Source organism: Aegilops tauschii, chromosome 7, assembly GCF_002575655.3.
Source record: "Aegilops tauschii subsp. strangulata cultivar AL8/78 chromosome 7, Aet v6.0, whole genome shotgun sequence".
NCBI classification, from domain to species: Eukaryota; Viridiplantae; Streptophyta; class Magnoliopsida; order Poales; family Poaceae; genus Aegilops; species Aegilops tauschii.
This window is the reverse complement of record NC_053041.3, coordinates 641,032,825-641,055,332: the sequence shown is the minus strand read 5'-3', so window position 1 is coordinate 641,055,332 and position 22,508 is coordinate 641,032,825. Positions and strand designations below refer to the sequence as shown.

At 40.0% G+C, this 22,508-nt stretch overlaps 1 protein-coding gene across 1 annotated transcript; it reads right to left on the bottom strand.

Annotated features, from left to right (window-relative positions):
- Nucleotides 1-21,536: 21,536 nt before the first annotated feature.
- LOC109734083 (RING-H2 finger protein ATL39-like) lies at nucleotides 21,537-22,169 on the bottom strand. The gene has a single exon (XM_020293312.1). It carries the CDS (start codon nucleotides 22,167-22,169, stop codon nucleotides 21,537-21,539), a length of 633 nt encoding a protein of 210 aa, XP_020148901.1.
- Between the last annotated feature and the right edge of the window lie 339 nt (nucleotides 22,170-22,508).

Sequence of the window (22,508 nt, the reverse complement as noted above, 5' to 3'; positions counted from 1 at the left end):
CTCAATCGCCTATTTACTCAGACACCGGTGGACAACTTGACAAATCCAACACATTAAGATAAAAAGTGTATATAGAGTGCAAAAGGATGTGCAAAGTATCCCTGTACTTCCGTATGTACCACTTCCTCCAAACAATCTTGATCCGAACAACAAGTGAAACAAGAAACAAATTTGTGATACAAATGGGGATCCCATGATGAAAGCATGGAAAGAAGAAATAAGGAGCAAGGGGAGGACATAACACAACGTTATCGATAAACTAGAAGACTATATCAGTATTGTTGATGTAGAAAGATTGTTTGGGAGAACTAAGGGGAGGGCCGTTTTGGCTCTTAGGTGCATATGCTATGGAATAAAAGTAAATAAAAAAATCATTTTGTTCTAGATGTTCATGTTAGTGTGGCAAGCGCGCTTGACAATTTTCATGTGAAACGGGATAGTAGTGCTTTGTGACTGAGACACAAATTAAGTGTAACATTTGAGGTTCAACTTGTTTTCTTAACTAGGTCAACATGCTAAAGCTTTCTGCATACACATTATCAGGTAGCATTTGGATGTGACCATCGACACATTATTATTTTCAGATTTTTTTTACATTTGCAAAAATAATTTTTGGTGCATGGGAGCAAGTGCTATTGGGAGCCGAATTAAATTTCCGAGAGCTAAGTTGGCATTCCAATGGTTACCACAGGTGACGTACTGCAACCAATAAGCATCACAAATTGAATTTTTGGTTTAATATATTATGTATTTGTAGGTGTAAGGGCAGTTCGATTATCATCAAGGTTCACAACTTCGATGTCCAGTAATGGATATGTGCAAGATGTGTTGTCTGTTTAATTATTGAAATCCATATTTTTTAACACATGAGCGAATAGATTTCTAAAATGGCAACTTAAATTTCATGTATTTTTATTGAATTCCTAGAAAATAATAGTTTCTGGGTCTGTAACTATAAAGCAAAACATAAAACCTGTGCGTGCAAAAAAGAGATAAAGAAGTAAATTATTGTGATGTTTCATAAATCATATAAATAATTACTTGAATACATTTCATGAAAATATAAATGCAGCAATAAATAATTCAGTACAATCAATGTCCCACAGGTGTCTATACTGGATGGGTGCGTATGTATGTGACAGAAGCAAAGATGGAGTGTGTCTATACTGGATGGTCGCGACGATGGATCAAACAAATGGATAACATCGATCACGTTAAACTACGGCTGCATGCGGCTGAATTATCCAGTGCGACCTGATCCAATCTTAACAAACTGATGGTAGCATTAACATATGTTTTTTCACCTCGGGCGAAAAGTACCCAAAACTATGTGATGTCGTGACATCATTGAATGTGCAGCTGGAGTGGCCACCTAATATGCAGGTTGAAGCACAGTCCTCACTATTACTACTCTCTCCGTTCTCTTCTTATTTGTTCATCGGAAACAAGAATTGGATCATCGAGGATTCTTCTTTCACATCAGCGGACACTAGCATCATGGATCCTGACCACAAAGAGTGGTTCTTCTTGATGCGTAAATCAATGTGTGTCATAAAAAATGATTCATTCAGTTTTTAAACTATGTTTGAATTGTTGAGCTATTTGACTTGTTGAATTGCTAAAATGTTGAATTATCACTGATAAATGTGCTGAAACCGCTTGGCTCCATATTTAACGTTAAATGTGTGTATATGGTCAAAATAGTGAAAAATCAGAAAAATATATGGGCCGGAGAACAAATGGGGGATGCCGCTGGGAAGACAGTTTTGATGGACATATTCGTTGCTGTCCATGGACAAGTCCCTGGACAAATGGAATGTATTTTCGTATACACTTTTCTGTAGTAGACTTTGATGGGACGAATGTTTTGATGGACAAGTCTGGACATGTGTTGATGGGAATGGCATTAGACTTCAGAGCACAAACACGTTGCCGTCGAATCTCCATATTCCTTCTATTTGTATTGGAGTCTAGAAGTCTAATCTGTTAGGTACTTATCGACAAATGAGTTAGTTAAGTAGTCAGGTGTTTACCTGGGCGGGTGTGTACCTAGCTGTGGACGGAAGCAGAGGATCGGCCAACGTCTACAGCATTGTGGCGACGACGGAAGAGACAAACGGATAACATGCTAATCCCACCCAAATATATATATATATGGCTGTACGTCCTGGTCTGAAATTAACAAACTATAACAGTGATTGACAGGAAGTCCAAGTCCGTGATGTGATGTGATGTGATGTGATGTGATGTGGCCATTTGGTTGATTGATCTGTGCCTGGCCGTGCACGCATGCGCGGCAGTCAACTACTATGTTGCTTTCCCCAAGCATAGTCATTGCTGTATTGTACCGTGTGTAGAGTCCTTTGTAATAGAAAACACGTTAGGTGGCCGGCCGGCGGCTTGACACGTACGGAAGAAACTGTTTTTGTTCTCTTCCAGGAGGACACGTGAATAAATATGCTCTGTGTGTATAATGCTGTATGAGTGGAGATGAACGTCATGCCCCTAATCATTCGGTTGATTACACTTGGTTTCCTGTAGATGAACTAGCTTCGAAGCCGTCCTTGAAGTCCAAGAATAATTACATACATATTGTTCTGATGAGACAATATCGTATTTGGTCTCTGCTTGTTTTTTCTCATGGCACTCACACAACGAATGTTAACTAAGTTTGTTGAGAGAACAAATGGGCTACCATATAATACTGGCAAACCCTACATATCACATTCGCAATAGCATTGTTTTTCTTTGTGTAGCACGTGGCCCTAATCCCTAGTATACAAAATTTAAGTTAACTCCAGAAAATCTATATTTACAAGCAACAAATTGGTTACAAGGTTGGGAGAAAGATATGACGACATTAATGTAAAATAAATAAAACTTGAATGGCCGAACAAGAAAACCGGGCACTAATACGAGGGTACTAATCACGTACTGTAAAATCCTATATAACTGAATAACTGATACCCACTAGTTCTATTTCTCTCACTATAGAGACATGCCGCCTCTTCATCTCACTCTACTTTCTATTTCTCTCAACAGGCATAACCCAACTACATCTATTTCTTTCAACACACACACCCCTCCTCACCACACATTTCTCCTCATAAACTCATAATTTTTATTTCTCCCAGTTTGCTCGAGAAATGCTACTTATATTCTATAAAATATACTATATAATCAAATACAATAAATCATATGTATATTTTCCCATTCCGATATTCATGTAGAGTTTAGGAAAGGAAATAGACTCCTTATCTTAGAGATCACAAAAGGAACTTGTACTAATCAGAGGAAAATATCATATGTGTAAGATTAAACTTAACCATTTCCCATGAAACTATCAACTTATTCAGCATGAATCTGGAGGAAAATCACTTTACAACCCTTGTTCTTCCCATTCGAAAACATCTCGGAAACACCAACACCACCAGGGTTACTGTTTATGTTCACATATTTTATCCTTCTAATATTATTTACAGAAATAAGGGAGGCCTGAAATGCCAAAATGTTTAGGAACCAATCCCAAATGCAACTCCATCATTAAAAATATCCTTGGTGGCCTGACCAGATGGGCCAATATACGGGTGGAGATGGATCGGATCGTATGTGGATCATATAGTGCTCTTACCACTTTTGTTTTCATAGTTTTAAAACAAAGACGGATACGAATACGTATGCTATCGGATATGAATGCAGATCGGATGTTACTCATATACGGATACATATAGGATGTTTACTCGCCGAGCAGATTCGAATAATAGCGACATATTAGTTAATTAAAATAAGTCATTAGCTTCATGAAAAAAAAATCAACATACAACATATAACAAGTCAATAAGTTTATGAATAAATACTAGAAATGTTTACTAATTCGTAAATATAATTATTAAAATATTAAAATTCAATAACGATAAGTGGCATATTGTGGCCAGAATTGTATAAATTAGCTCATCGATTTTTTATACGGATATATCCACTTCCATAACCACATTTGTTCCAAAATCTCATACCATATTTGTATTGTATTTGTCAAATAAACCAAGGTATATTCTATTTCCATTTCCATTTTAATTTGGACGCGGATGTTTCGGGTATGAATAGGCATTTTCTTAGATACAAATATCAGATATTTCTGGTTATCCATTGCCACTTTCTATCCCTAGGACAATAGGAGGAAGACCCTTGAACTGATATCCCTTGAGAACTTGTGTCGGGACAATCTTCACTTGTGGTTGCTCTCCTGCTAATGTGATTCCCTAGAATATATTCAGCTAGGAACCACGCACCCTCCCCCAATTAAATGTTTTATAAAAGAATTATGCTATGTGGAAACACCCCAATCACCTGACAATCAGGCTCCCATGTTTTTTTGCGGGAAAAACTTTCAAACCCATGTTTAACTTGCAGAATCCAACAGACAAACATGAAAGATTTTTATATAGTAAAATAAATTGGCTTACAATCTATGTAGTTCTCTATTAATGACTAAATCCAAAAAATGTTCCTAAACCACAAGTGAAGGATCTCATGTAGGTCAGAGAAGAAGTAAGGGCAGGTGGGAGGAGATACGCCAAGGTTGCTGAGATTATGATACCTTTTATTTACTTTATTGGGGCAATGAACAAGTGTATCAGCATAGCTATCACACACACACTCAAAAAGAAGAAACACTATTTAAAGTGTGATAAACATATATTATATTGTTGCAATAAAAATACATAAATTTATGATTTTATTAACACAACAAAGTTAAAATGTGAGAACCTAGTTGACATTTGAATTCTTGTCGTACGTGATGTTGTAAGCATCGAAACCCAAAGTGCAGGTTTATTTAAGTTTAACATTTCCAATCCATAGTTTAAGGGTATGGATACTCAATGTTCACCAAGATTATTAATGTCTCTGCTCGTTCAAAGATATCAAATAAAGAGCACAACATTTGAGCACACAAAAAACAAATAAAGAACTACAAATTTTCAGATATTGCTAAAATAATTAAATATGTCCTAATTATATTTGGCTATAGGACAAAAGTTTTTCTAAAATTAAAACATAATATCACAAAGTACCCATAAGTGAACACTGCTAACTTGGTGCAAATCAAACTACATTGACACATAATTCGGTGTAATCGTGTCTCTGGTGACTGGCTGACATATCAATATCAATCCGCGGACGGAAGCAAAATATCACCGCTTGTGCAACATAATAGCGACAACAAATGAAACAAAAAGATAACTATGGATTTAATTAAAGTATGGCTCCATTTGGACGATGCGAGCCATCTGATCAAGATTAAGAAATTTGATGATAGCTAAAATGAGATTCATGCGCCTATCACGGCCAAGAGAATCCTAGACGATATGATGTGGTTACATTGTTGAACAAGCAAGTACAATGGTCAACTAATATGGATTTATACAAGCATTATCCTCAGTATTACTATATAGACAGTTACTTTTTCCTCTAAATCAAGTAAGGTGATATGTATTAGTTGAAGATAACAACAAATATTATAGTGGGTTACTGAACAAGAAGACAACTAGTGAACTATGCCACATTTGTTGAGTTTGTGGAATGAGAAAGTAAGACTGGAGATTCGTTTTATGGGTGTCAGGGACCAATTTTGAGATTTTAATGCAACATATCTGCATGGCGTATCATGTTTAGGTTAGCTGGGTTTTTGGAAATGGATATTGACCCTTGAGAAAGTCCAATAACAACCTGCACTACTAGGGAAAACCCTAGTAGTAGCGTGCGGTAGTGGCCTAGTAGTAATGCGGGAGCCCGCGCTATTGCTATCGCGCTACAACTAACTTGTTAGAGTAGCACCTGACCCCGCACTACTACTACTACTACTACTACTTGTGTTAGAAGTAGCATGGGGTAGAACCCGTGCTACTATTAAATAGCAGCATGGCGGGCTATTACCTGCACCACAAATATTCTAGCGTATTTCATTTCTTTTATTAATACACCGTTATAATTTTTTTACAGAATAACAATCAAGAGGTTGTGGAAGAGACACGGATTAAATTAAAGTGGATGGATCCAAGTGAACAAGTTGAATTAGAAGGAAGATATGATGTTGGGACGGCACACAAGTGCTGAATTAAGGCAATGCCTATCAAATCCAATTTAACTTATTGTGGTGCATATATATAATGAGGTTGTTGCAACTAAGGTCGTGGCTTGAACACCTTAGTAAACCCTAAGAATCAGCCAATTATCATTACATATATCGAGTAATGACATAAAAATGACCTATGTTTTGCTGAAATGTCATTTCATTCCCATTATGGAAAATCCCAGGCACTCGATACGTCCTACTTTCTAGCACAACTCATGCCGAAATGCACAAAATTTTTGGCACGACCTTTGCTAGAAACACGACATATCGAGCACCTAAAATTTGCCCAAATCGACATGAATCAACATTTCAGCTTAAGATCGACATGTCCATACACATACACATGTCAAAATGGTTCATGTACATACACACACTCAAGATCAACAAGTATCAACCTTGAAATGATCTATAACCTCAAGATCATCTGCATTAGTACAAAGTATGAACACTAAAATAGTACAAAGTACCAAATTTGCATCACAATGATTAGCCCACTTACAAATTTCATTGCAATAGAACTGCTAATGGAAATTGATCAAACTAAGCTTATATGGGAAGTAGGATCTCCCAGGTATCTGTATTATTTTTTATAATTATTTTATCATCACGAAAAAGCATCAACACAAGTAGCCGAAAACCAAAAGTACTCTATTTTTTCAAATATCGGGACAAATTCTTGTTTTTATTTCCGTGACCAAATGGGTGGGCCAAAATGTGTGAATGACCAATGATTGTGGAGATGTGACCTACAAAAAAACTGCGACACACTTTCTCTAATTTGGCCATATGGTCCATTGAAATTGGGGATTTGTTTTAGTTCACAAATGACCTAGGGCTTTCCATCGGGGCTCGGGAGGAAGAGAAGGGGTGTCGGGGCTAGGGCGGGATCGGGAGGAAGAGCAGGTGAGGAGGAACGAGGGTGAGAGAAGAATATCTTCGAGGTGGAGCTTGGTAGGAAGAGGAGGGGCACTGGGGCTCGGGCAGGATCGACTGGCGACGAAGGAGCGATGAGGCAGGATTGTCGGAGCTTGGGAGGAAGACAGCGATGACAGCGTGAGCAATAGCGATGGGGCGCGGGCGGAAGAGTGAAGTGTGGCAAGGAGGAAATAGATGGCCGAGAGAGACGATAAGAGGAGCTTAGTAGTAGCACGGGGCACGAAACCCGCGCTACTGCTAAGCCATATACTTGTAGCGCCGGGCACTAGGCACGCGTAATATGTCTCTAACGTATCTACATCTTTTGATTGTGTCATGCTATTATATTAGCAATCTTGGATGCTTTATATGCATTTTTATGCTATTTGATATCATGTTTTTGGGACTAGCGTTTTAACCCAGTGCCTAGTGCCAATTCCTGTTTTTTTGCTTGTTTTTGGCTTTTGAGAAAATCAATACCAAACGAAGTCCAAACACGTCAAACTTTACGGTGATTTTTACTGGACCAGAAGGGAGCCAAGAAGGTTCGGGTGGAGGCCAGAAGAGCTACGAGACAGCCACGAGCTCAAAGGGTGCACCCCTCTAAGCTCGTGGGCTCCACACAACTCCGTTTTACCTAATTCAAATCCTGTAATTTCGCATATATTCCCAAACCAACAGATAGCCACCCGGAACACTTTCTTCGCCGCCCCAACTTTCTGTTCTTTCGCGATCCCATCTAGAGGCCTTTTCCAGTACATTTCCAGAAGGGGAATCGATCAGGGAGGGCTTCTACATCATCCTTCCTGCCTTCGATGATGCGTGAGTAGTTCACCATAGACCTACATGCCCATAGCTAGTAGCTAGATGGCTTCTTCTCTCTCTTTCATCCCGAATACCATGTTCTCCTCGATCTTCTTTGATTTCTATCCGATGTAATCTTCTTTTATGGTGTGTTTGTTGGGATCCGACGAATTATGGGTTTATGATCATATTATTCATTTTCTGAACTTTATTTTGCATGATTCTTATAGCTTTGTATTTCTCTGTGATCTGTTCGCTTGGTTTGGCCAACTAGATTGATTTATCTTCCGTGAGAGAGGTGCTTTGTAATGGGTTCAGTCTTGTGGTGTCCTCACCCAGTGACAGAAGGGGTAGCGAGGCACGTATTCTATTGTTGCTTTTAAGAGTAAAACGACGTTTTTTTCCTATTGATTGGTTTTATGTTATGTACATCATGTCATCTTGCTTAAGGCGTTACTCCGTTTATAATGAACTTAATACCATAGATGCATGCTGGATAGTGGTGGATTGGTGGAGTAATAGTAGTAGATGCACGCTGGAGTGGGTCTACCTGTCACAGACGTGATGCTTATATACATGATCATTTTGCCATGAATATGTCATAACTATGCGCTTTTCTATCAATTGCCCAACAGTAATTTGTTTACATACCATATGATATGTGTTCGAGAGAGAAGCCTCTAGTGAAAACTATGGCCTCCGGATCTATTTAATCATATTATAAAAACCAAAAATATCTTGCCGCAATTTATTTACTTCTATTTTGTTTTGTAATTTATCTATCTACCTATACAAGATTAGATCCTTGCAAGTAATGAGTTCAAGGGGATTAACAACCCTCTTGCCCGTGTTGGGTGCAAGGATATGCTTTTGTCTGTACAGGTGTTGTTCACAAGGCTTGGTGTGATTCTCCTATTAGTTCGATAAACCTTGGTTCTCACTTAGGGAAATACTTATCTCTACTTTATTGCTCCAGCCTTCCTATTTGGGGAAATTTCAACACAGCTCACAAGTAGTAGAAAGAATTTCTGGCGCCGTTGCAAGGAGACATCATCCGAAACCTATCAAGTACCTTCACTCAAGATATCATCTACTTGCTCTACTTTTTATTTGCCTCTCTTTTTCTGCTCCCTCCACTTCTCATAAAAATAAAAACACAAAAGTATTTAACTTTGTTAGTTTGCTCGTTTGCTTGCTGTGTCGCTATGTCTGAAGAAAAATTCTACGATAGTTCTTATCATAAAAGGTTGCTTGGGATTGGAAATATTACTTGGAATTTCATGTTTACACAGTATGAGCACAATAAATTCTTTGCTGAGGAACTTAAGGAACACTGTACCTTATTGGACGCCATTAGTAAACAACTTGATGAAGTTAATCAAGAAGTTGCCAACCTTCAGTCTCAACTTGCTCGTACTGAAAATTTGATAGGAAAGATAGATGATAAACAAACTATGCTAGTAAATAAGATGGGTGCTAAACCAGAGTCACATCCTCTTACTAGTGATGATGAAGATATTAAAAAGATTGGTGTCTCACCTATTGAATCTTTGTTTGGTAATATAAACCTTGATGTAAAAGGGAATGGAGATGAGTCAACATTAGCTAGAAGGCGTCGCAATTGTTCGGAGGGTGATGATCTTAATGATAAAAATGATAAAAGTGGGTTTGGAGAAGTCAAGACTTTAAATAGTGATGTTCCCACTACTTTGGATTACAAGGACTTTAATTATGATAATTGTTCTTTGATTAAATGATAAAAGTGGGTTTGGAGAGGTCAAGATTTCTATCCATGAAAATTATTTGAGTCTTCTTTGATCTCTTATATGCATGATTACTTATGGCCTCGTATTTCTTCTCCGAATCTTTGGTTTAGTTAGGCCAACTAAATCGATTTTTCTTGGCATGGGAAGAGGTGCTTTATGATGGGTTCGATCTCACGGTGTCTTCACCCAGTGACAGAGGGTAGCACATATGTATCTTTGCTATTAAGGACAACAAGGTGGGGTCTATTCATACACGAATATATCTTGTCTACATCATGTCACCATTCTTAGTGCATTATTCAGTTTCTCCATGAACTTAATACACTAGATGGATGCTGCATAGCGGTCGATGTGTGGAGTAATAGTAGTAGATGCAGGCATGAGTCGGTCTACTAATCTTGGACGTGATGCCTCTATAATGATCATTGCCTTGGATATCGTCATAATTATTTGATCTTCTATCAATTGCCCAACAGTAATTTGTTTACCCACCGTATGCTATTTTCTCAAGAGAAGCCACTAGTGAAGTCTACGGCCCCCGGGTCTATCTTTTATCATATTGCTTTCCGATCTATTTTTCATCGCTCTTGTTTTCAGATCTATTATTCCAAAAACACAAAAATACTTTGCTGCACTTCTTATTTGCAACTTTTATTTCGTGTTTTCTTCAGTTCTATTATCCAAACTCATACTATTTAATCTATCTTTTTAAGGAAGAGGGATTGACAACCCCTGTTACACATTGGGTTGCGAGGTTCTGTTCTTTGTGTGCAGGTACCGTTTACATAGTGTTGCTTGGTTCTCTTACTGGTTCGATAACCTTGGTTTCATAACTGAGGGAAATACCTATCGTAGCTGTACTACATCATCCCTTCATCTTTGGTAAATACCGACGGGAATACAAGCAATCAAAAGGAATTTCTAGCGCCGTTGCCAAGGAGACATCAATAACATCTATCAGGTTCCTGATCACAAATCTCATCTCCTTGCAATTTAGATAATTTTCCATTTGCCTCTCATTTTCATCACCCCCACTTCACAAAAATTTGCATTTTTATTAGCCTTCTTTTCCTTTAGCCTTTTTCTCGTCAGATCTTTCGTCTGCTTGAACCTACCATCATGAGTGACTTTGATATGGCAGAAACAGATGATGGCCGGACTCCTAAAATTGGACGATTTTGCAATTTGGATGCTAAAACTTCTGTTTTGGGGCAGGGGAATGTTATAGGAAAAGAAACTATCAAAGAATTTTTCAATTGAGTTGGAACTTTGACTCATGATGATGCTCCTATACTAAAAAGAACTAAAAGTTATGCGGAAGCTATTTCAGCACTAGTTCTAAAACTTGAAAATAGATTTATCCGTACTCATCGTACCTTGCAAAGATTGTTTTATGAGCTACCAGTTATAAACGATCCGAAAGCTAAAAAGTTAGCCACCCTTGTTCTTATGAATGAATTTGATCACAAAGTACGGGAAGCTAGGGAATTTTTTTATTTTTATGGCATGAACTATGAAAAACCGGTGATAGTGAGATCCTTTATAATAGTGATAATATGTTGAGACATTTACTTGGTAATAACAAAATCTTTGAAGAGAATCTTATAAAGCAAACTCCCGTTTTGGATGTGATCCAACAAGTTTTTAACGATGTTATTCAACAATATTGTTGGATTATGGCCGGGAATATAAGGGGATATAAAGATGGAAAAATTGATAATGCTAAAATTTCTATAGACAATGTTTTTCAATTTATATTTTTGAAACCTCCTGAAAAAACCACATCTTTGGAGAACAAGAAGAAAGGTGACAATACTTGAATCTATGCATTATGCCTAGCTAGGGGCATAAAACGATGGCGCTTGTTGGAAGGCAACCTAATGAATAAAATTTATTTTGACCTTTTTCTTTCTGTTCTTGAGTGTTGGCACGATTATGCTACTGTTATCATTGTGTTTTTTATGTTTTAGTTTGTTTTTGAGCCAAGTAAAGCCTTTGGGATCATGTTGGGTGATAGTTGAATTGATCTTGTTAGAAAAGAGAAACTTTTGCGTCCGGTAATAGAATTGTTAAAATTCACAGAAGCAACGAAAGCTTCTAACTTTTTTCACAAGATTCGTATAGCAATTTCCAACGCTTTCCTAATTTTCCATAATTTTGTGGTTACAGAAGTATGAGTAGAATTCGCGTCTTTACAGACTGTTCTGTTTTTGACAGATTCTGTTTTCTTGGCATTGTGTGCTTATTTTGATGAATCTCTGGTTTGTATTGGAGGGTATAAGCCATGGTAAAGTTAGAATACAGTAGGTACAATGCAATAAAAAAATTTGAATGGGTTTGCAACAGTACGTAAAGTAAAGATTGGTTTTCTTATAGTAACGGAACTCACGAAGATTTTGTTAAGTTTTGTGTGATTGAAGTTTTCAAGTTTTGGGGGACATCGCGATGGATGAAGGAATTAGGAGTACCAACAAGACCCTAAGCTTGGTGATGCCCCACGGCACCCCAGGTTAATATTCAAGGAGAAACAAGCAACTAAGCTTGGGGATGTTTCTTCTAACGACCATCGGTAATTTTACTTGGAGCTATAGTTTTATTCGTCACATATCATGAGTTTTGCTTGGAGCGTCTTGTACTATATGAGTCTTTGCTTGTTTTTATTTTTAGTTTATCACTAGTATCCTTATGAAAAACTGTTTTATGTAGTACACTAAAATGTCACAATAACAACGATGTTAGTCCATAAGCCTCTGGGCACAAAACGTAGAACATGCTTGTTTGCTATAATAGATAGACAAACACATATTAATGAAGGTGATAGTACAAAATGCAGTGTTATATAGATAACATCTCAAGAAATATCATAAGATACTTTGCTCAAGAAATGTAGGAAAATCATGTGAACCAAATTACTAGGACATACAATTTTAGATTGTTCATCAATGGTGAAACCAATAAAACCTTCGTACTCATCCCTTTCATCATCCACAATGTTCTACAAATTGCCTTTCATCATCAATAAGGTTCATCAGTTTGTTCACAACCGGTGATACGAACGAAAGTTTCCAAATCTGGTCTTCATATGCACAAATAACATGCTAACTTTAATGCACTACTTACATACAAATTTATAGCACAACAATGATGACTCATCCACAAGACACATAGCAAACTAACATTTTATAGCACAATAAAAATAACTCATCGACGAAAAGGAAGCCAGAGTAGATCTCACCATGGTGTCCGTGGCCACGACCAAAGAATGACGAAGTACGTGCCGAGTCTAGCACCATGCAAACATGCATGGGGACCCGGGCGCCGATGATTGCGGCATATGCAACTACCAGATTAGATTCGCGACTTTGCGCAAGAAGATGCCGACCATGGCACCGGATTCTCTCCGCTTGATAGGGTAGATACAGATAGGAAAAGGGAGGAAAGATTAATACCGATGCCCGGGACCGGTGATTTTCGGTAGAGAGTGGTATTGAAATGGTGAAGCTAGAGTGTTGTTGGGCATGGGGCAGTTATGCTTTCCATTGTGGATAGGTAGTGAAGGGTTGAATATAAAACAAGGCGAACAACACAATATCGACTTCCGGAAAGATGAAGGGTCTGATTAGAATGCACTACACAGATGGGTCAACTTTAGCGGCCGGACAGTGATTACCTTTGGTCTTATTTGACTATCAGGACAAGCTATCACTGACCTGCCTATTTTTGGCCGTTATGTGATAACCATCTTGCCAAGTCCCAAATTCTTTATTACTGACGCCATTTTGGTGGTCGCTCAGTGTAAGTGGACGCCAGTTACGTGTGGCTAGTGGTCAGTCACGAATGAGGGGTCACCGGCGTTCGGAGCTCTAGTACTGATCATGAACCATTTCCAACATTTTTTCACCATTGCGTTTCTTGTGCCGAGATCGTTGAAACAAGAACACCCGTTGATAGATTTCGGTGACTATTGTTTTTGGAAAATCTATACACAAAACACACTTATGAAAAACTGTTTTATGTAGTACACTAAAATGTCACAATAACAACAATGTTAGTCCATAAGCCTCTGGGCACAAAACGTAGAACATGCTTGTTTGCTATAATAGATAGACAAACACATATTAATGAAAGTGATAGTACTAAATGCAGTGTTATATAGATAACATCTCAAGAAATATCGTAAACTACTTTGCTCAAGCAATGTAGGAAAATCATGTGAACCAAATTACTAGGACATACAATTTTAGATTGTTCATCAACGGTGAAACAAATAAAACATTCGTACTCATCCCTTTCATCATCCACAAGGTTCTACAAATTGCTTTTCATCATCAACAAGGTTCATCAGTTTGTTCACAACCGGTGATATGAACGAAAGCTTCTAAATCTGGTCTTAATGTGCACAAATAACATGCTAACTTTAATGCACTACTTAGATACAAATTTATAGCACAATAAGGATGACTCGTCCACAAGATACATAGCAAACTAAAATTTTATAGCACAATAAAAATAACTCGTCGACAAAAAGGAAACCGGAGTAGATCTCACCATGGTGTCCGTGGCCACGACCAAAGAATGACGAAGTACGTGCCGTGTCTAACACCGTGCAAACATGCATGGGGACCCAGGCATCGATGATTGGGGTATATGCAACTACCAGATTAGATTCGCGACTTTGCGCAACAAGATGCCGACCATGGCGCCGGATTCTCTCCGCTTGATAGGGTCGATATAGACAGGAAAAGGGAGGAAAGAGTAATACCGATGGCCGGGACAGGAGATTTTTGGTAGGAAGTGGTATTGAAATGGTGAAGGTAGAGTGTTGTTGGGCATGGGGCAGTTATGGTTTCCATTGTGGATAGGTAGTGAACGGTTGAATACAAATTAAGGCGAATATCGACTTCCGGAAAGATGAAGGGTCTGATTAGAATGCACTACAGAGACGGGTCAACTTTAGCGGCCGGACATTGATTACCTTTGGTGTTATTTGACTATCGGTACAAGCTATCACTGACCTGCCCATTTTTGGCCGCTATGTGATAACAATCTTGCCAAGTCCAAAATTCTTTATTACCGACGCCATTTTGGTGGTCGCTCAGTGTAAGTGGACGCCAGTTACGCGTGGCTAGTGGTCAGTCAAGAATGAGGGGTCACCGGCTTTCGGATCTCTAGTACTGATCATGAACCATTTCCAACATTTTTACACCATTGCGTTTCTTGTGTCGAGATCGTTGAAACTAGAACACCTGTTGATAGATTTCGGTGACTATTTTTTTTTGAAAATCTGTACACAAAACACTCCTATGAAAGACTGTTTTATGTAGTACTCTAAAATGTCACAATAACAACAATGTCAGTCCATAAGCCTTGGGGACAAAACGTAGAACATGCTTGTTTGCTATAATAGATAGACAAACACGTATTAATGAAAGTGATAGTACAAAATGCTGTGTTATGTAGATAACATCTCAAGAAATATCATAAACTACTTTGCTCAAGCAATGTAGGAAAATCATGTGAACCAAATTACTAGGACAAACAATTTTAGATTGTTCATCAATGGTGAAACAAATAAAACCTTCGTACTCATCCCTTTCATCATCCACAAGGTTCTACAAATTGCCTTTCATCATCAACAAGGTTCATCAGTTTGTCCACAACCGGTGATACGAACGGAAGTTTCTAAATCTGGTCTTAATGTGCACAAATAACATGCTAACTTTATTGCACTACTTACATACAAATTTATAGCACAATAATGATAACTCATCCACAAGATACATAGCAAACTCAAATTTTATAGCACAATAGAAATAACTCATCGACAAAAAGGAAACTGGAGTAGATCTCACCATGGTGTCCGTGGCCACGACCAAAGAATGACGAAGTACGTGCCGAGTCTAACACCGTGCAAACATGCATGGGGACCCAGGCACCGATGATTGGGGCAGATGCAACTACCAGATTAGATTCGCGACTTTGCGCAACAAGATGCCGACCATGGCGCCGGATTCTCTCCGCTTGATAGGGTCGATATACACAGGAAAAGGGAGGAAAGAGTAATACCGATGGCCGGGACCGGTGATTTTCGGTAGAGAGTGGTATTCAAATGGTGAAGGTAGAGTGTTGTTGGGCATGGTGCAGTTATGGTTTCCATTGTGGATAGGTAGTGAACGGTTGAATATAAAACAAGGCGAACAACACAATATCGACTTCCGGAAAGATGAAGGGTCTGATTAGAATGCACTACAGAGACGGGTCAACTTTAGCGGCCGGACAGTGATTACCTTTGGTGTTATTTGACTATCGGTACAAGCTATCACTGACCTGCCCATTTTTGGCCGCTATGTGATAACAATCTTGCCAAGTCCAAAATTCTTTATTACCTACACCATTTTGGTGGCCGCTCAGTGTAAGTGGACGCCAGTTACGCGTGGCTAGTGGTCAATCAAGAATGAGGGATCACCGGCGTTCGGATCTCTAGTACTGATCATGAACCATTTCCAACATTTTTACACCATTGCGTTTCTTGTGTCGAGATCGTTGAAACTAGAACACCTGTTGATAGATTTCGGTGACTATTTTTTTTGGAAAATCTGTACACAAAACACTCCTATGAAAAACTGTTTTATGTAGTACTCTAAAATGTCACAATAACAACAATGTTATTCCATAAGCCTTGGGCACAAAATGTAGAACATGCTTGTTTGCTATAATAGATAGACAAACACATATTAATGAAAGTGATAGTACAAAATGCTGTGTTATGTAGATAACATCTCAAGAAATATCATAAACTACTTTGCTCAAGCAATGTAGGAAAATCATGTGAACCAAATTACTAGGACATACAATTTTAGATTGTTCATCAATGGTGAAACAAATAAAACCTTCGTACTCATCCCTTTCATCATCCACAAGGTTCTACAAATTGCCTTTCATCATCAACAAGGTTCATCAGTTTGTTCACAACCGGTGATACGAACGGAAGTTTCTAAATCTGGTCTTAATGTGCACAAATAACATGCTAACTTTATTGCACTACTTACATACAAATTTATAGCACAATAATGATGACTCATCCACAAGATACATAGCAAACTCAAATTTTATCGCACAATAGAAATAACTCATCGACAAAAAGGAAACCGGAGTAGATCTCACCATGGTGTCCGTGGCCACGACCAAAGAATGACGAAGTACGTGCCGAGTCTAACACCGTGCAAACATGCATGGGGACCCAGGCACCGATGATTGGGGCAGATGCAACTACCAGATTAGATTCGCGACTTTGCGCAACAAGATGCCGACCATGGCGCCGGATTCTCTCCGCTTGATAGGGTCGATATAGACAGGAAAAGGGAGGAGAGAGTAATACCGATGGCCGGGACCGGTGATTTTCGGTAGAGAGTGGTATTCAAATGGTGAAGGTAGAGTGTTGTTGGGCATGGTGCAGTTATGGTTTCCATTGTGTATAGGTAGTGAACGGTTGAATATAAAACAAGGCGAACAACACAATATCGACTTCCGGAAAGATGAAGGGTCTGATTAGAATGCACTATAGAGACGGGTCAACTTTAGCGGCCGGACAGTGATTACCTTTGGTGTTATTTGACTATCGGTACAAGCTATCATTGACCTGCCCATTTTTGGCCGCTATGTGATAACAATCTTGCCAAGTCCAAAATTCTTTATTACCGACACCATTTTGGTGGTCGCTCAGTGTAAGTGGACGCCAGTTACGCGTGGCTAGTGGTCAATCAAGAATGAGGGGTCACCGGCGTTCGGATCTCTAGTACTGATCATGAACCATTTCCAACATTTTTACACCATTGCGTTTCTTGTGTCGAGATCGTTGAAACTAGAACACCTGTTGATAGATTTCGGTGACTATTTTGTTTTGGAAAATCTGTACACAAAACACTCCTATGAAAAACTGTTTTATGTAGTACTCTAAAATGTCATAATAACAACAATGTTAGTCCATAAGCCTTGGGCACAAAATGTAGAACATGCTTGTTTGGTATAATAGATAGACAAACACATATTAATGAAAGTGATAGTACAAAATGCTGTGTTATGTAGATAACATCTAAAGAAATATCAGAAACTACTTTTCTCAAGCAGTGTAGGAAAATCATGTGAACCAAATTACTAGGACATACAATTTTAGATTGTTCATCAATGGTGAAACAAATAAAAGCTTCGTACTCATCCCTTTCATCATCCACAAGGTTCTGCAAATTGCCTTTCATCATCAACACGGTTCATCAGTTTGTTCACAACCGGTGATACGAACGAAAGTTTCTAAATCTGGTCTTAATGTGCACAAATAACATGCTAACTTTATTGCACTTCTTACATAGAAATTTATAGCACAATAATGATGACTCATCCACAAGATACATAGCTAACTAAAATTTTATAGCACAATAAAAATAACTCGTCGACAAAAAGGAAGCCTGAGTAGATCTCACCATGGTGTCTGTGGCCACGGCCAAAGAAAGACGAAGTACGTGCCGAGTCTAACACCGTGCAAACATGAATGGGGACACGGGCACTGATGATTGGGGCAGATGCAACTACTAGATTAGATTCGCGACTTTGCGCAACAAGATGCCGACGATGGCGCTGGATTCTCTCCGCTTGATAGGGTCGATATAGACAGGAAAAGGGAGGAAAGGGTAATACCGATGGCCGGGACCGGTGATTTTCGGTAGAGAGTGGTATTGAAATGGTGAAGGTAGAGTGTTGTTGGGCATGTGGCAGTTATGGTTTCCATTGTGGATAGGTAGTGAACGGTTGAATATAAAACAAGCCGAACAACACAATATCTACTTCGGAAAGATGAAGGGTCTGATTAGAATGCACTACAGAGACGGGTCAACTTTAGCGGCCGGACAGTGATTACCTTTGGTGTTATTTGACTATCGGTACAAGCTATCACTGACCTGCCCATTTTTGGCCGCTATGTGATAACAATCTTGCCAAGTCCAAAATTCTTTATTACCGACGCCATTTTGGTGGTCGCTCAGTGTAAGTGGACGCCAATTACGCGTGGCTAGTGGTCAGTCAAGAATGAGGGGTCACCGGCTTTCGGATCTCTAGTACTGATCATGAACCATTTCCAACATTTTTACACCATTGTGTTTCTTGTGTCGAGATCGTTGAAACTAGAACACCTGTTGATAGATTTCGGTGACTATTTTTTTTGGAAAATCTATACACAAAACACTCTTATGAAAAAATGTTTTATGTAGTACTCTAAAATGTCACAATAACAACAATGTTAGTCCATAAGCCTCTGGGCAGAAAACGTAGAACATGCTAGTTTGCTATAATAGATAGACAAACACATATTAATGAAAGTGATAGTACAAAATGCAGTGTTACATAGATAACATCTAAAGAAATATCAGAAACTACTTTGCTCAAGCAATGTAGGAAAATCATGTGAACCAAATTACTAGGACATACAATTTTAGTTTTTTCATCAATGGTGAAACAAATAAAACCTTCGTACTCATCCCTTTCATCATCCACAAGGTTCTACAAGTTGCCTTTCATCATCAACAAGGTTCATCAGTTTGTTCACAACCGGTGATACGAACGAAAGTTTCTAAATCTGGTCTTAATGTGCACAAAAACATGCTAACTTTAATGCACTACTTAGATACAAATTTTTAGCACAATAATGATGACTCATCCACAAGATACATAGCAAACTAAAATTTTATAGCACAATAAAAATAACTCGTCGACAAAAAGGAAACCGGAGTAGATCTCACCATGGTGTCCGTGGCCACGACCAAAGAATGACGAAGTACGTGCCGAGTCTAACACCGTGGAAACATGCATGGGGACCCGGGCACCGATGTTTGGGGCAGATGCAACTACTAGATTAGATTCGCGACTTCGCGCAACAAGATGCCGACCATGGCGCCGCATTCTCTCCAGTTGATAGGGTCGATATAGACAGGAAAAGGGAGGAAAGAGTAATACCGATGGCCGGGACTTGTGATTTTCGGTAGAGAGTGGTATTGAAATGGTGAAGGTAGAGTGTTGTTGGGCATGGGGCAGTTATGGTTTCCATTGTGGATAGGTAGTGAACGGTTGAATATAAAACAAGGCGAACAACACAATATCGACTTCCGGAAAGACGAAGGGTCTGATTAGAATGCACACTTTTCCTCACCATGGAGTGAATCACTGTTGCACTTCACACGGAAGCACTAATGTGCTTCACGCGGTAGCATGCTTGTGTTTCGTGCGGTAGAGGTACCGTGCTTCACGCGGAAGTATACCAGTGCTACACTCTCCTAACAAACAAAAACTAGAAAAGCTAAAGAAAAAAGAACATGAAAAACAAATAAAAATAAAAAAACAATAAACCATGACAATTATAAAAAAACAAAAACTAAAAAAACAGAAGACCCGCCTAGTGAGGGAAGCGTCTTGCGTGCGACACGTGGCGACGCTGGGGCGCACCACTGGAGCGTTGGGAGTGCTCCCTTGCCTAGGAAAGTGTCCGCTAAGAGGTGGTAATTATCAACTAGTCGCTCTCTTGACCCGAGGGTAAAGCTGGACAAGCCTAAACTTGGTTTTCTTGTCCGAGTTGACATTAGCCACATGTATACGCCGTTATTCCATGGCGCGCCATCTTTTTGTGGATGGTGGGGAGTGCAGCAACCGCTTGCCACATCAAGGGATCACTAATGGCAGAGAGGAGGCCTAGAGCCAGGCAGAGGAAAGCCCGCCACAATAGCCGGTTGACAGTGACCGCGGTTGCAAGTGACTGCGGTTGGGGAAATATAACTATGGGTGGGCGAAGGGAGGTGATAGTAGTAATGCTAGACATACGTTCAACTAATTAAGGGTTTAACGTAAGAAGTAATGTGAAGATTATTATTGCAGATAGGGGCACAAGGGGCCCACCCCAGATTTAGTTAGGAAGTTTATGTAAATCGTTCATAACTGCCCTTAGATGTATATTTATTGGAGGTGACAACGGAGGTTTCTGGAGTCACCAAGTGTGACCCGGGCATCCAGCCTACAAATACATAGTTAGGTTGATCTTAATTTGGTTTCGACATGGATTTTACACTATAAATCCGAAGTACCTAACGTATAGTCCGTTCGATTGATTCCCAAAACTCATGTATTCAATGTTTATTGTCGGTGCTAAATTATGGACCGGTTAATATTTTATATTTTTTGGAGTCAGTTATTTGTCATAGATGGTTTAGGTATTAAAACCATGAAAAATGCCTTTTCTCCAATCGAATTATGTGAATCCGCATGGGAGTCCAGAAAGATTGGTATTTATACCTATTTGAGAGATAAATGATTTCTGAATTTGCATTCTTTACATTATATTAGTGCGGGTTCCTAATTGTGAGGCTGATGGTACACAGGGAAGCAAACTGAGGCACACATCACCAGTTTGAATGGCCTTGAAAATGGAAGAGGAACATACAAGGAGAAAAACTATATAGGATGGTATGATTTTCCTTAAATTGCACGAGCTGTTTGATGTTCTTCAAACAAGGACTAACAAGGTATATATCAGAATATTTCTGGATAGAAACAAGTCCGGCCAACGAATCCGATCAACTTTTGGCTATAAATAATACATGATTTTAAACGACACGTACGAGGATGAACTGGTAGCTAGCAAGGGAGGATATATACAAATAATTTGGAGGAAAAAGCAATACCGATTGGTATACTGCAGCTCCATCATTTACAGGTGCGAAATGTGCCCGTCAAATAGTAGTTTGGCGTAACAACTTGGGCTGAACAAACAAATAGTATCACGCGAACAACCTAGCTGGTCGTACCTCCTCCCACGTGTACGTACGTACCTCCCTCTCCTCGTGGTGGCAGACGGCTCCCTCCCGGCGCCCCGACAGTACGTGTCAGATTCCCGCCGGTAGCAGCCTCGCCGCCCGTCGCTCAGCGCGCAGCATCTCGAGCTCCATGGCCAACTCCTCCTTCCCATCGTGCATGTCGTCATCGCTTCCCTCTGCTGATATCGCGATCGCCACGGCGTCGGCCGGCAGCGGCCTCTTGAGGTTGGCCCGGCACAGGGGGCAGGTTGCCCGCCGTTGGAGCCAGGGTTCGATACACTCCGGGTGGAACACGTGCGAGCAGTGCGGCAGCAGCCGGAGACTGTCCCCTTCGTCGAACGCCGTCAGGCACACCGGGCAGCGCTCGTCTTCCGCCTCCACCATCGCCCTCTTCTTCTTGTGGAGGTCCCTCCACGGCATGATAGGGAACGTCGCCACCACCGACTGGTCCAACCCGCTCTTGCCCCTCCCTGAGGACGCCCCGCCTCCCTCCGGGGCTGGTCGGCCGGTCGCGGTGCCGCCGTGGTCGTGGCGGCAGTGCCTGTTCATGTACCCGCCGAAGAAGAGCAGCAGGAACATGACGCATACCACCACCGAGATAATGGTCGATTTGGCCGTGCTGTTATCCTCCGATGTCGCCGTCGGCATCGGCGGCTCGCTAATAACCACGTCTCTGCCGACGGCGATGAGGTGGTCGCCCATCACTACCATCGGTATGCAAGAACAGGTCGGCAAACTAGCGTTAGAGAGCTATACGCTACGTCCCTTGTGCGGGTGTCGATGGGATACTACTATACTACGGCTGCCACCAGGACAGACAGAAGCTTGCGATACTCGTCCTAACGAGCTTCTCCAACTTGGAAAAACAATACTCGTCGCATGGTGCATGGCTTCTTCTGTAGCCTTTCGGTCTCGGATTGGTCCATCTCCATATTCTGCATTATTAGGAGTATATCCGTACGCAGCTTTAGACAGGTTGCCGTGGTTTTTGCATGTGTTGACATTTCGATGATGGCCGCAATGATGTCGTGAAAGATATTA

What these genes read in the sequence shown, in the direction of transcription:
- LOC109734083 (XM_020293312.1), bottom strand. Translation starts at nt 22,169, where the DNA reads ATGGGCGACCACCTCATCGCCGTCGGCAGAGACGTGGTTATTAGCGAG.